Source organism: Suncus etruscus, chromosome 4 (genome assembly GCF_024139225.1).
Source record: "Suncus etruscus isolate mSunEtr1 chromosome 4, mSunEtr1.pri.cur, whole genome shotgun sequence".
Lineage (NCBI taxonomy): Eukaryota > Metazoa > Chordata > Mammalia > Eulipotyphla > Soricidae > Suncus > Suncus etruscus.
In genome coordinates, this window is record NC_064851.1 from 112542436 (window position 1) to 112557119 (window position 14684).

Here is a 14684-nt window from a genome sequence, read left to right on the forward strand (position 1 = left end):
ATTGAGACTATAGGCATCTTCCAGGAGGAATCACTACTGTCCATATAAGTAGAAGCTGAGATAATCAAATGGGACAACATAAAACAAGAATCTTCTGCACCTCAAGGGAAATAATGACTAGGACACAAAGGCCAATCGCCAGAAAATGAGAGAAAGTATTCACCCAATATCCAATATCAAATATACAATCACCCAATAAGGCACTAATATCTAAGAAATACAAGGTACTGAAAGAACATAACCAGAAAAACCATGCAATCCCATGAAGAAAATGGGGAGAAGTGAACAAACATTTCCTTAAATAATAATACAGATTTTTAAAATGCACATGAAAAATGTGCTAAATCAATAATCATCAAAGAGATGCAAATCAACACAATAATATTTCATACCACAGAGACTGGCACACATCACAAAGAACAAGAATAATCAGTGCTCCATGGAGAAAGAAACTCTATGCACTGCTGGTGGGAATGATGTCTAGTTCAGTCTTTATAGAAAACAGCATGGAGATTGATCAAAAAACTGGACATTGAGCTCCATATGGTCCAGTAATACCACTCATAGTGATATACGCTAGGAAGAAAAAAAGACAAAATAAAAATGTCCTCTGCACAGCTATGTTTACTGAAGCTCTATTTACAATAGCCAGAATCTGGAAACAATCCTGATGACTGACAACAAATGAGTGGCTAAAGAAATTGTAGTATACATACTCAATGGAATAATATAAGCTGTCAGGAAGATTGAGGTCATGAAAATTTTCTATTTTTAAGGTCTTGGAAATTATTGCGCTGAGTGAAATGAGTCAGAGGTATAGACATGATATAGTCCCACTCATCTATGGGATTTAAGAAAAATAGATATCATTATAGTAATTATTCCCAGAAACAATAGAAATGAGGGCTGGAAGATCCAGGTCACAATATTAAGCATATTAAACAGAGTATTGAGTGTTGTTAAATAAATAACTATATAACAATTATCAGGACAATGGTCATGACTGAGAAAATTAGAATGTCTGCCTCAAAGTCAGGCATGGTGTGCAAGAGTAGGGAGATGGGCATTGGTGTGAAGGTTGCATGAGTGATAAAGACTGTACTTTTTATGACTAAAACCCAAACAGAAACATATTTGTAACCATGGTGCTTAAATATATTATTTGAAAAAAAATCAAAACTCCTGAAAGAATGTATTGGAGAATATTAGTCTAATCTTAGTGAAGGATTTTTCAAATAAGGAATAAAAAAGTTACCCATAAATAAAAAGAATGACTAGGTCAGCAACATTAAAATTAAGAACTTCTAATAGAAAAAATAAGTAATAATTTATAAAAATAAAGTTAAACAATTAATAATAATAAAATTAAAATAAATCAATAATTTGTGTCTGTGAAATTATACTGAAGGAATGAGTGCCTATTACTGAAGTATTATTGAGTGCCAAATATTAAAAATCAACAAAAAAATATATTATATACTTAAATGTTTGTGCCCACATACACTTTAAAGGACACGTACACAGGTAAATTTTATAAATAGAAAGTTTTTAGAAATATATATTACTAAGAATTAATATCTTTCTAAATGTACAATATGCTACCAAATGATAATCAATCCAGAAATTTCTTTTACCAGTGATATTTGGTGGCATGAAACAAAATATATATAAAAAGTGCATCATGTTTTGTTTATTTTTAAGATAACTGATTAAAATGCTGATGGACTATTCATTTCATAAAGGATGTTAAAGCAATCTTATCTTATATCAATGTTTTATCACTATACCAAAGAAAATCAATAGAAATACTATGAATCGCAAGAGCAGAAGAAAATAACAAATGTGTGAGTGTTTGATATCTTCAGACTCAGTTGAATCTCCTTCTTGAAAATGACTTCCAGTTGGTGGGCCACTGTCAACACTCCCCCCTACTCCTGCCCCATAGCAATAGGGTGGGCACCAAGGAGAATAGCAATGTTAGAGATGTCGATTGTTGCAGGTCCCATTCATCCTGCATTAAGAAAGGAGATCAAAGAACTGTGAAGTGTGACAAAGGGACACAGCATCGCTCAACACAAACATGATTTTCACCACATTCTGTACCCTCTTCCACTTCACCAACATCTGGTGTATGTGACCCAAAATGGTAGTCAAAGCTCCATATTGTGAGGTAAATTGCAAACTGGCACAGGGAGCTGTTTGTCGTTTGGGACTTTGTTGCAGGAAATGCAAGTTTTTGCTAGCAGGTACATTGTGTAGAAAAAAAGAAAATGAATGTGATCTTCCAAAGTGGTGCAATGGGACCTACCATTATTGCTCTGAGAATGTATATGTACAAGTTGGAATCTCATGCAAGGGTGATGGATTTTGTTATGGAAAGAGATGCAAAAACTACCATGAACAGTATAGAAATATTTTCGGTGACCAGGCTAAGAGTGCAAGGCTTAGTTGCTACACAGACATGATTAACCGAAGTGATCGCTTTGGTAACTATGAATTCAACACTTCTTCATACATAACCTTGTCCTATAGAGGATTCTCCGTTTGGAAGGATTCATTGTGAGAATGTGAACACAATTCCTCATCCACAAAATCACAGCCTGATTTCAACGAATATCAATGGCTTCAGTTGCTGGAGCTGATCCTTTGCACATGAACTAATGGTGCCACAGTCACAAATGTCTCCTTCTTCAAGCTCACCATTCCCACCATCTCCTAAAGTTTAATCTGTATCTGTGTGGCCTTAAAAGACCATTTGTATTGCCCCTAAAATATTAGCTGTAACTGCAGTTGCTAAAGATTTGAGTAAGAATATATTGTTTGTTCATAATAAATATGGTTACCCACATACACAGTACTTTTCATCTTCATCAATACCTAGACTCCTAGCAACTCCTCTTATTATCATCTGTGCATTTTGATCTCTACCCATACATACTTCAACCTCAATAACTGCACAATTCCACAATTTTTAACATACTGAATTTAAATAAACATTGTAATATAATGGCTTGGTTGGTATCCTGAAAAATAATATTGCTAAATGATGTGAAGTGCATTAAGTTCAAGGTTTTCTCTTTCCATTTTTTGAAATCTTTCAAGATACCCTCTTTTGTAAGGTCATAATTCACATGATTTTTATAAATTTTTATCAATTCTTTCTATTCCCATTAAAAGTACAGTTAAATCTAATTGAATAAAATCACTGGATACTCTGCTGAATATAGAATTTACTATGTTCTTTATCAATATGGTATTAGATCAATAATCATGATACAAATAATTATCAATCACTATAAACATTCTAAGATATCGCTTGTGGGTCCACCAGCCCACATATCTGCTCTGCTTTGATATGGATCAGTGGTCACTCTTTGTAATTCTGAATTTGCATTGAGATATTTTATTTGTTAAACCACATCTCTGGCTGGGAAGTCATCCTCCTTCCCGACCAGCTTTATATACCAGATGTTCAAATGTGGTTGAATTTAACTTTGGCTCTATTTTATAAACAGTGTTGTCTATTTGTAAAATTCCTCAAAATCCCCGAAAACTGTTATTGAGGGAATAATGGGAAAATGGGTCCCCTTCCACAGAGCCATAATAGTAGCAGTTGTTCTGGATGAATGGGTGGTCCTGTTGGAGAGCACCCTTGTCTGTGTAGGTGAACACTGGCATGTTTCTGGCCCTCAAATGCTTGATTACCTTCACGTGGACAAATGTAAGAGATCCAATCTGAATGAAGGCTTTATGGCTTTATCTTTTTTTTTTATCTTCTGGGGTATCATTACTTATGGTGGGCGTTGGCTTTGAGAAAGTACATTTTGTGACCAACCACAATGGAAAATAAGCAGCTTTAGCCAGAGCAACAGTGGCTGCATGGTCACTCTTACTAGTAACTCACCTATGATCCTTTTTCAGCTTTAATGAAGATCAATTGGTAAGATACTTAGAGGAGAAGCCTGAAAGGATCACTGTGGTGTCTCCTCCTCCTCTGTTCGCTCTAAGCATAGCTGTCCTGAAAGAATGTGTCTTCTTACAGTGTTACTTTATCAACAGAGGTACTGAAAAGAATGAAGGAAAAAAGACAAACAAAAATTGTGCTTTGAACGAATAACGGAGAAGAGGAAAGACAATGCTAGTATTAGAATGCCTATGATCTTTGGTCTATTACAGAGTTCTTTCCATTGATATAGTTAAATGTGCTTTGTTTTTAAACACCTAAACATACCACTAAATTAAATTTCCCTCTATATAATATGACAAAAATGTTCTTAATTTATATATATATATATATATATGTATACACACACACACACAGAAACAGAGAGAGATAGACGCTTGATTCGCTTTCATACAGCTCTGTCATCAGGCATGATTTTTGGCACTCCTCAAGGGACACTGTATCGAGAACAGTATAGAGCATGTATCAACAAGGTCTAGTTTAATAAATAATGAAAGTTTTTCCAGAACATTAAATATGTCATAGCACTAATCTACTATATTCACAAACTTTTATACTACTATCCAAATATCAAATACCTGAAAAGTTCAAACAATCTGAGCATTGTTTTGTTAATAATAATCTTTCCACCAATTATTTTGCTTTCATATTTATAAATATATAAATTCATTCATTGAATCACCATGAGTTACAAAGTTACAAAGACATTCATGACTGAGTTTCTTTCATTTTTCTTTAATTTAAGCACCATTGTTATAAAATTGTTCATGGTTGAGTTTTTGCTTGACAATGTACATCACCCTTCAACTGTGCATATTTCCTGTCACCAGTGTCCCCATATCTCTCTTCCATGTCCAAGCTTAACTATGGGAAGACACTACACTCTCTCTCTCTCACTATTTTTGTTTCTATTACTCTGAGATAACTATTTGTTTGCAATTATGTAACTAAAGGGGTACAATGTATAACAGTTTTCTCCTTTTAGCATCCAGGTTTCTACATAGTTATCATTTCTAAATATCCTTTTATAATGGTCCCTTGTAAAATCACCACACACACTTTATCTCCAAGCCAAAAGTGAGTGAGTCTAAAGCAGTGTCACACTTGAAATGTTCCAAACCAGATTGAGGGTGGAATATATGAAGTCTGGCAGTCTTCTACTTTGTAGAGATCCAACTGCCTGCAAGAACTTCCATTTTTATTGAGTACAGAGATCATGCCTGATTGGGACAGTAAGTACAGATAGCTCTGAGTATCCTGAGCCAGTCTCACCCTAGTTTACAAGTAAGAGATTCTATGTTTTGAGGTAATCCAAGTTGTATATGAACATACAAAGGAACCAAGAATGATCTTTTCTTTTGGTAATGTAAGGTGTAAACTAACAGTCTTTTCTGTCCCAACTGAATTCCCTCCACTATTAGTAACAAGTTTCCCCTAATCTCTATTGCGTCCGGATATTAATACCATATTATATTTCTTTTATATTTCACAAATGAGTGTCATCATTCTGTCTATCTCTGTTCCTCAGACTCATTCTACTCAGCAAATAGTCTCCATATTCATCTGTGCATATGCAAAAGATGTTATATATATTAAGAAATTCCAGTACTAAAACTGGAGAGATAATCCAGCACATAGGACACTTGCCTTACACTAGCCAACCTCATCGGATTCTTCTCAATAAATATAATACACAGAACTCCTCAACTGTTCTCTGTTGAGAGGGCAGGAGTAAGCCCTGAGGCCAACCCTTTAGTCCTTCCAGATAAATTCAAGTGGTGGTCACAGACACATAGTACATTGGATTTAATCCTAAAACTATAGAGTTGCTAAATGGTGATGATGAGTTCAAATCCCTGTCATCTCACATGTATTCAACACAATCTCAAAAGATAAAAGAAAGCAGAAGTTGGTTCTTCAAAAAATATTTCCTTTAAGGTAATTTCAGTGTTATGATACACATGGTCTACATGTTAGTCAGCAAGTAGTTGTTTTGCTAGACAGATGCTAGTGTTCACCTACACAGAATATGGAACTCTGGTGGACAAGTGACTTTTACCAGAGAAATCTCTCTATTTTGTTTATGTGGAAAGAAAATCAGACTCTTCCCACCATGTGGGAGAAAATATTCACCCAATACTCATCAGATAAGGGGTTAATACCCAAAATATACAAGACACTGACAGAACTTTACAAGAAAAAAATTTAATCCCATCAAAAAATGGGAAGGAGAACTTTGATAAAGAAAAAAATACAAATGGCCAAAAAGTACATAAAAAATGTGCCACATCACTAATCATTAGGGAGTTGCAAATCAAAACAAGTGTGAGGTGCCACTTCACAGCACAGAGATTGGCACACATTACAAAGAATGAGAACAAGCAGTGCTGGCGGGGATGTGGAGAGAAAGGAACTCTTATCCACTGCTGGTGGGAATGCTGTCTAGTCCAACCTTTGTGGAAAGCGATATGGAGATTCCTCCAAAAACTGGAAATTGAGCTCCCAATCGATCCAGCTATACCACTCCTAGGAATATACCCTAGGAATACAAAAGTACAATACAAATACCCTTCCTTACACTTATATTTATTGCAGCACAATTAAACATGGCAAGATTCTGGAAACAACCAAAATGCCTTCAACAGATAAATGGCTAAAGAAACAGTAGCACATATACACAATGGAGTATTATGCAGCCATCAGTAGAGATGAATTCATGAAATTTTTGTATACATGGTTGTACATAGAATCTATTATGCTGAGTGAAGTATGTCAGAGAAAAAGATGCAGAATGGTCTTACTCATCTATGGGTTTTAAGAAAAATGAACGACATTCTTACAATAATTTTCATAGAAAAAAGAGAGGAGGGCTGAACGTTACAGTCCATTTCATGAACCCCACCACAAAGAGTGATAAGTTTAGTTAGAGAATAACTACATTGTGAACTATCTTACCAATGAGAATGTATGAGGGAAATAGAAAGCCTGTCTAGAGTATAGGTGGGGGCAGGTTGGGGAGGAGGGATATTTGGTACATTGGTGGTGGGAATGTTGCACTGGTGATGGGGGGGTGTCCACTTATATGACTGAAACCTAAACACAATTATGTTTGTAACCAAGGTTTTTAAATAAAATATTATTTTAAAAAAATAAAGAAACCAGACTGGGGTTAAGGAGATCACAGCTTCCTTGGACTGAGAGAATTCATTGTCCTCCACATATGGTGTGGATTTTCCAGTACCAGGAAAAACAACAATAATAACAGGAAGAGGTTTACCTATCTATGCAAATATATCCTAATTGGGATTTTACATATTAAAGGGGGGTAATCATAAAGGAGCTCTTAATACAAGATAAATTGTTCCTCTCTGGGATAAGTGGAAAATAGTGACTAAAGACTAATTACCAATAACACATTCCCTATGGGTTCCAGTATTTGGAATTTATTTATTTATTTATTTATTTATTTATTTATTTATTTATTTATTTATTTATTTATTGGTTTTGGGATCACACCTAGCAGCACTCTGGGGTTACTCCTGGCTCTACTCTCAGAAATCATTCCTGGCAGGCTCCGGGGACCATATGTTGTCATGATTCAAACCAGCATCCTTCTACATGCAAGGCAAACCCCCTACCTCCACGCTATCTCTCCGACTCCCAATATTTGGAATTTAAGGTTTCCCAAATCAGCGTTTTTGCCTGACTACACTTTCGCTAAAATTTTTCATTTCTTGGAAATTTTCATATCTGACTAAATCCCTCAAACAGGTACTGAACGTAGGAAGAGATTGTTTTTCTTTCCACATAAACATAATAGAGAGATTTCTCTGGTAAAAGTCACTTATCCACTTATTTAATGATTCTAATCTATTTTATTCATGTACTTTCCACGAAATCCATTTACTTGTATCTTTAGTCCTACAGTCCAGCACTAGCCAGCCATAAAAAGAGTCTGCCCTTTTAATAAGATTTTAAATGTGATTGACTGCCGTATGTACATAATACATACAGTACATTACAGTATTATGTATAATATCCCCTAGGGGAAGACCGGTCGTAGAGTTAGGAGAGACAGAGGAGCAGTGGATTGAACTGTTTCTTCTCCTTGACTATGGCTTTCTCCCTGATTATGAACAGATATTTGACACCTTTCAGCTGTAACCTTTTGCTTTACCTGGCCCTCAATCTGACTTTATTCTGGTCCAAACCCAGCTCTCATTTCCTCTTTATCTTTCTCCTGTCCTATGAGTTTGTCATAGGGCAAATGAATAGGATTTCCTATTAATGAGACAATGATATTTGTCAGAATCTTGCTTGCAAGACCCTATAGACTCCAGCAACATGGAACCCTCTCCAGAAGTTCAGCTCTGACAAGCAACAATATGAAAATTTATTTTTAGAAAGAAACTTACTGTTTAATTGCTTATTAATTGACATACATTAATAAGTTTTATTTTGTACAACAAAATGTTTTGATTTATTGTGAAAAATTATAAATATCTTTAAAGAATTCTCATATAGATATGAAATTCTCATATAGATATGAATGATATAATCATAATTTCTTTAGAAGGAAGCTTCTAGCAACTACTATCTGACAATTTTCATGCATGTCATCTATCAGCACTCTTTAGAATTATCTTGTTGTGGGCCCGGAGAGATAGCACAGCAACATTTGCCTTGCAAGCAGCCGATCCAGGACCAAAGGTGGTTGATTCAAATCCCGGTGTCCCATATGGTCCCCCGTGCCTGCCAGGAGCTATTTCTCAGCAGACAGCCAGGAGTAACCTCTGAGCATCGCCAGGTGTGGCCCAAAAAAAACAACAAAAACAAACAAACAAACAACAACAACAACAAAAAGAATGATCTTGTTGTACATTATATTCTTTGTATTTGAAGGAGGATATCAAAGTAGTAATAAAGAGGATTTTTGCTACTCTGGATACTGTGCAGCCAGAAAGCCCAATGCTTTGACTGGCAATGCACACAATTTATGTTTGTGTACACTGATAGCAATACTTTTGGTTTAGGATATAGTAAAATAATATTTTAGAAAGAATGTGTCCTAATTAGCACTTATTTCTCACTTATTGTACTCTAAAACTCATGGTTTGCCAAAATGAACAAGAATTCTGCTTTTGCAATTTTCAGCTTTGTTCATGTTATAAATATTGGGAGAGCTCTTTCCAAATCTTAAAACTTCAAAAAATCACGAACAAGTGTATAATACAAGGTCATTACATTTTTAAAAATCAACTTATTCCTCTGTGTTTGAAAGTCATAAATACCTTTGCTTTTACTTTGTAGGTATTAGCTTACCAACCAAAGATATGGTTTCATTAATTTGTTCTAAATCTTCCTATATTCACAGATATTTTTACTACAAATCTTGTCTATCTCTATGAACAGTTAGTTTATTTTAGTTCTTGTATTTAGAAATATAAATATCTGTTCCTCTACCTCAGAAAATTTTATTGACATATTTTGCAATGTTATATATAATATTCAAAAATGATGTCCTTGTGTACACTATTCTAAAGTTTGTTATTTCTACTTAAAATCCATTATATAGGCTTCAACTTAAGATGCTTATAATTCATTTCTTGCATAATAAAATCCAGCACAGTCCAATTTTCATATGATGCTGTTCTCTGTTCATTAGTATATAATTTAATATTGTAACCATTCCTTTTTATAATTAACCACATGAAAAATTTACTCAATATAGATTACTTCATTGAACAATTAAGTTGATTATTCAATATTTTTTGGAAATACTGGCCATAGCAATATACCAAAAAGCTCTATGAACTCCATGCTGGAAAAAAAAGTAAAGTGATCAAAACTGCCAGACTATATGTTAGACTTTGGACATCTAAGTCTTTGATAAAATACCTCCTAGCTCAAAATATTTGCAGTAATTTGGAGGTCAGAGAAAATAATATAAGAATATCCAGTACAATGGGGCCAGAGAGGTGGCGCTAGAGGTCAGGTGTCGCCTTGCAAGCGCTAGCCAAGGGAAGACTGCAGTTTGATCCCCCAGCATCCCATAAGATACCCCAAGCCAGGGGCAATTTTTGAGTGCTTAGCCAGGAGTAACCCCTGAGCATCAAATGGGTGTGACCTCCCCCCCCCCAAAAAAAGGAATATTCAGCACTTGAACTCAAATGATAATTTATCTTTCCAATTTCACATCCAAATATAATTTCTTAGATTTTACCTCCAAAAATAATTTCTTAAAAATAAAATTAAAGATGTACATGAAAGATTTACCAACCGAATAAATGTAGTGCTTGACTGTGATAGTAGATACATCAGTGTATTTTAAACACATATTTGATTTTCCTTTGTGTATGTTGTTCTTAGCTGTCATTTTCTATGATAGAAAAACTGTTGGTTTGAAAATCCAAAATTATCTCCCCTGGGCCTGGAGAGAAGGTTCAGGTTTTAAAACATGTATCTTGAATATACAAACCAAGTTCAATCACAGGCAGCAATTTGTCCCCAAAACAATTCCAAGAGAAATTCTTGTGCACGAAGACAGAAGTAATCTCTAGCAAACTGTGTAACCTAAGATTCCTAGACCAGAAATCTATCTATATAATAGGACATATTTTTATATTTTTGAGATATGTGACATAATATAATTTTCATAATTAAATACTATATTTTATATATGATATTTATACTGGTTTATTAATATGAATGACAGTATGCTGGTTGTAAACTCACTTGTCTTTTGTAAGTGAAAATCAGTTATATTGTATGTCTGACATGAACAAGAAAATGTTTCCTTAATTATTTAGTGAGTTCTAATTCTACTGCTGAATGATGCTAATATTGAAAACATAGAGGCTAGTCATTGCATAATGACAGGGCATTTGCTGGGACCAGAGACAGACTCTGGTTGAATACCAGGCATCCTATATGGTCCCCCGAGTCTGCCAGAAAAAATTTCTGAGTGCAGAGCCAGGAATAACCCCTGAGTACCACCAGGTGTAGCCCCCAAACAAACAAACAAACAAAAACAAAATAACTAAAAATAACATGATGTTTAGTTCTCATTTTGTGTCTCATGTTTTAAAGTGAATATATAAAAGTGCCTATATTTAAGAAAACACTGAAAAGATGAAATATATTCCTCCCACATATAATGAAATGAATACACACAACTAAAAAACCTAGAAATATATATATATATATATATATATATATATATATAGGAATTAACATTTTATAATTGTAAGAGTTAATATTTAAAATACCCAAAGATAATCATTACAAAATTTTTTCCAGTGACCTCTGGAAAGGAAACAAAATATATTCAGAAAAATTGATTTTATTTTCTTTATTTTGTCATAATTTATTGATAGTATTTCTAGGATCAGTTGGACAACACTCATTTCAAAAGTGATGTTAAAGCATACTTATCTTAGATCATTGCTTTTAACATTATACCAATGAAAATCAAGAGAAATACCATGAAACGCAAGAGCAGAAGAAAATAACAAATGTGTGAGTGCTTGACACCTTCAGATTGAGTTGAATCCTCAGACTCAGTTGAATCTCCTCCATCTTGATGACTTCCAGATGGTGGGCCACTGTCAACACTCCCCCCACCAACCTTTCCTGCCTCATAGCAGAAGGGTGGGCGCCAAGGAGACTCGCAGTGGCAGTGATGCCTATTGTTGCAGATTCCATGCATCCTGCATTTTTCAGGAGAGCAACGATTTGTGAAGTATGAAACAGGTAAACAGCGTCGATCAACACAAAAACTATTTTCTCCACATTCAGTTCCTTCTTCCACTTCACCAAGATCTGGTGTGTGTGCCCCAAAATGGTAGTCAATACCCCAGCAAATGACTCCACTGATATTCGTTGAAATGAAGGTGCTGTGACTTTGCAGAAGATCTATTGAGTTCACATTCTCACACTGAAGCCTTCCACATAGAGAATCCTTTATAGCGCAAGGTGTGTAAGAAGAGGTATAGTACGCACAGTTACCAAAGCGATCACCCTTTTTATTCACGTCTACGTAACAACTAACCCTTGCACTCTTAGCCTGCTGACCGAAAATTCTTCTACACTGTTCTTGGCGGTTTTTGCATCTCTTTCCATAACAGTATCCACCACCTTTGCATGGGATCCCACTTTGCACATAAACGTCCTGAGGGCACTCATGGTAGGTTCCATTGCACCACTCTGGAAGATCACATTGATTTTCCTTTTTTCTACACAATGTACCTGCTGGCAAAAACTTACAATTCCTGCAACAAAGTCCAGAAGCACAAATAGCCCCCGGTGCCAGTTTACAATTTGCCTCGCAACATGGATCATTTGCACAAGAATTAATTGTCCCACAATCACAATCTTCTCCTTCTTCAAGCTTACCATTTCCACAGCGTTTCTCTTCTAAGGCTACCTCTGTATCTGGTAGCCTTAATAGACAATGTGTATTTGCCTGATAATACTGACCATAGCTACAGTTACTAAAGAGATGTGCACGATTTGGTAGTTGTTTGTTCATAATGCAATAATCTTGCCCACATGCACAGTATCTTTCATCTAGTTTAATACCTACATTAATAGCAACTGCTCTTGTAGTTATAAGTGCACTTCTCTCCATAGGGTGATGTGCCTTGATCACAATATTTGCACAATTCGTACTCATGGTACATATTGAATGTACAAATACAAAGTATACTGACGCCTCTCCTGGAATCATAGCAAATAAATATGCTAACTGATGTGAAGTGCGTAGGTTCAAAGTTTTTTCCTTCCAACTACAGAATGGTATTACATGTTTAGTAGAAGGGAGATAATCTATATGATTTTTGTCAGTCCAGATTTCAATTCCCACTAAAGTTATTGTTAAATCCAATTGCCTAAAATTAGCAATCACAATGTTGAATAAAGAAAGTACTCTATCATTTGTCAATGTTGTATTAGATTGGGTATGACGATACAAATTATTATCGACCACTGAAACTATAGTAAGATATCGCTTGTGCAGCCACCACCCCTCAAATCCACTCTGCTTTGATGTGTATAACTGGTCACTCTTTGTAATCTTGAATTCACATTGCGATTCATGATCTATTGATCCACATCTCCTAGCTGGTAAGTCATTCTTCTCACTGACCAGCTTATATACCAGATGTTCAAATGTGGTTGAATTTAACTTTGGCTCTACTTTATAAACAGTGTTGTTTTTCTGTAAAATTCCATTAAATCCTCCAAAACAGCTATTGAGGGAAACCTGGGACAATAGGTCCCCTTGCACATAACCATAATAGTAGCAGTTGTTATGAATAAAAGGATGGTCCTGAGAGAGAACACCTTGGTCTGTGTAGGTGAACACTGGCATGTTTCTTGCCAATAAAAACTTGGTTACTGTCATGTGGACAACTTGTTCCTGGCCATCAAACTTCATTCTGTAAGAAACCCATTCTGAAGGCTTTTTACTTGGAGCAGAATCCAAAATCTTCAATGGGATCATTACTTCTGGGTTGGCGTGGCTTTGAGAGAGTACAAATGAGGACCATCCACTATGAAAAAGTAGCACCTTTAGCCAGAGCAGCAGTAGCTGTCTGGTAAATCTTACTTGTTCCTCGCCTATGACCATTATGCAGTCTTCCGGAAGATCAACTGGTGAGATCAGTCTAGAAGAGGGCTGAAAAGATCACTGTTGCATCTTCTCTTTCTTAAGCTGCATTAAATTGTCATTGAAGGATGTGTCTTCTTAAAGTCTCACATCATCAATTTAAGGCACTATAATGTATAAAAAGTAGACACAAAGTTGTGACATAAATTAGTAACAGGCCAATATTATGAAACATCTGATTTGCATTTAGGTCAAAATTTAAGTCACTGTTATGCATTGCATCTTCTTTGCAATAATGGTTGATCAAGGTGTTTCAAACTGGCTTAGAATATTTTCTAGCAATAAACTTGGTTAACCCGTCTGAGTAATGCCTATGGTCTATTAAAGTGTTCTTTACAAAGAGAAATGGCTAATTGCGCTTTGCTTTTTGGGGGCCTAATCACACCACTAAAATTAACTTAGGCTCCATGTAATATAAAAACATTTTTAGTTTAAAAAATACATATGGAGGCTTGATTCACTTTCTTTGCATTTATGTTGAATTTTTTCATCTTCGGGAATAAATATTTGCCAGGGCTTTTATGCAGCTCTGTCCTCAGGTATGACTCTTGGCAATACTCAAGGACACAAGTGTGGCACAGGACAGAACATGCACCAGCACCACTATCAAGTCTAGAACTCAACCTGCTGTACTCTCTAGCCTTCTCTTTTCAATTTATGCAATTTTCAGGATCACACTGTCTGTGTTGAGGACATCTGATACCCTTATGACCATTTGCGTTGGAGCTCAGTGATCCATATGTAATACCAGGGATGTAAACAAGTTTGGTCTCTAACATGAAAGCATTCTGCTGTCTCAACTATTCCTCTGTTCTTTTGTCATTTTATTGTAAAAATTATTTAAACTTTTCCTTCTCTTTCTCTTTTTTCTTGAAATTTACTGATAGTTTTTATGATAGTTTTCCTTTGAGTAAGAGTATACAAAAATTTCCACAATTCATACCTCTTCAAATAGTTCTTTTATTTCAGCTAAGTTCTGTTAAATTTAATATGTAAAGCCCAGAAAATCATATTGTATTCTTATAATTTAAATATAGAGTGCAGATTAGATTT

The 14684-nt window shown here is 35.2% G+C and overlaps 1 protein-coding gene and 1 pseudogene across 1 annotated transcript; both read right to left on the reverse strand.

Moving 5' to 3' along the window:
• The window catches only part of LOC126005982 (prefoldin subunit 3-like), a 1144584-nt pseudogene that overhangs the window by 149372 nt on the left and 980528 nt on the right, over positions 1-14684 (reverse strand).
• Positions 11400-13592, reverse strand: LOC126007191 (disintegrin and metalloproteinase domain-containing protein 29-like). Its single transcript, XM_049772668.1, has one exon. It carries the CDS (start codon positions 13590-13592, stop codon positions 11400-11402), a length of 2193 nt encoding a protein of 730 aa, XP_049628625.1.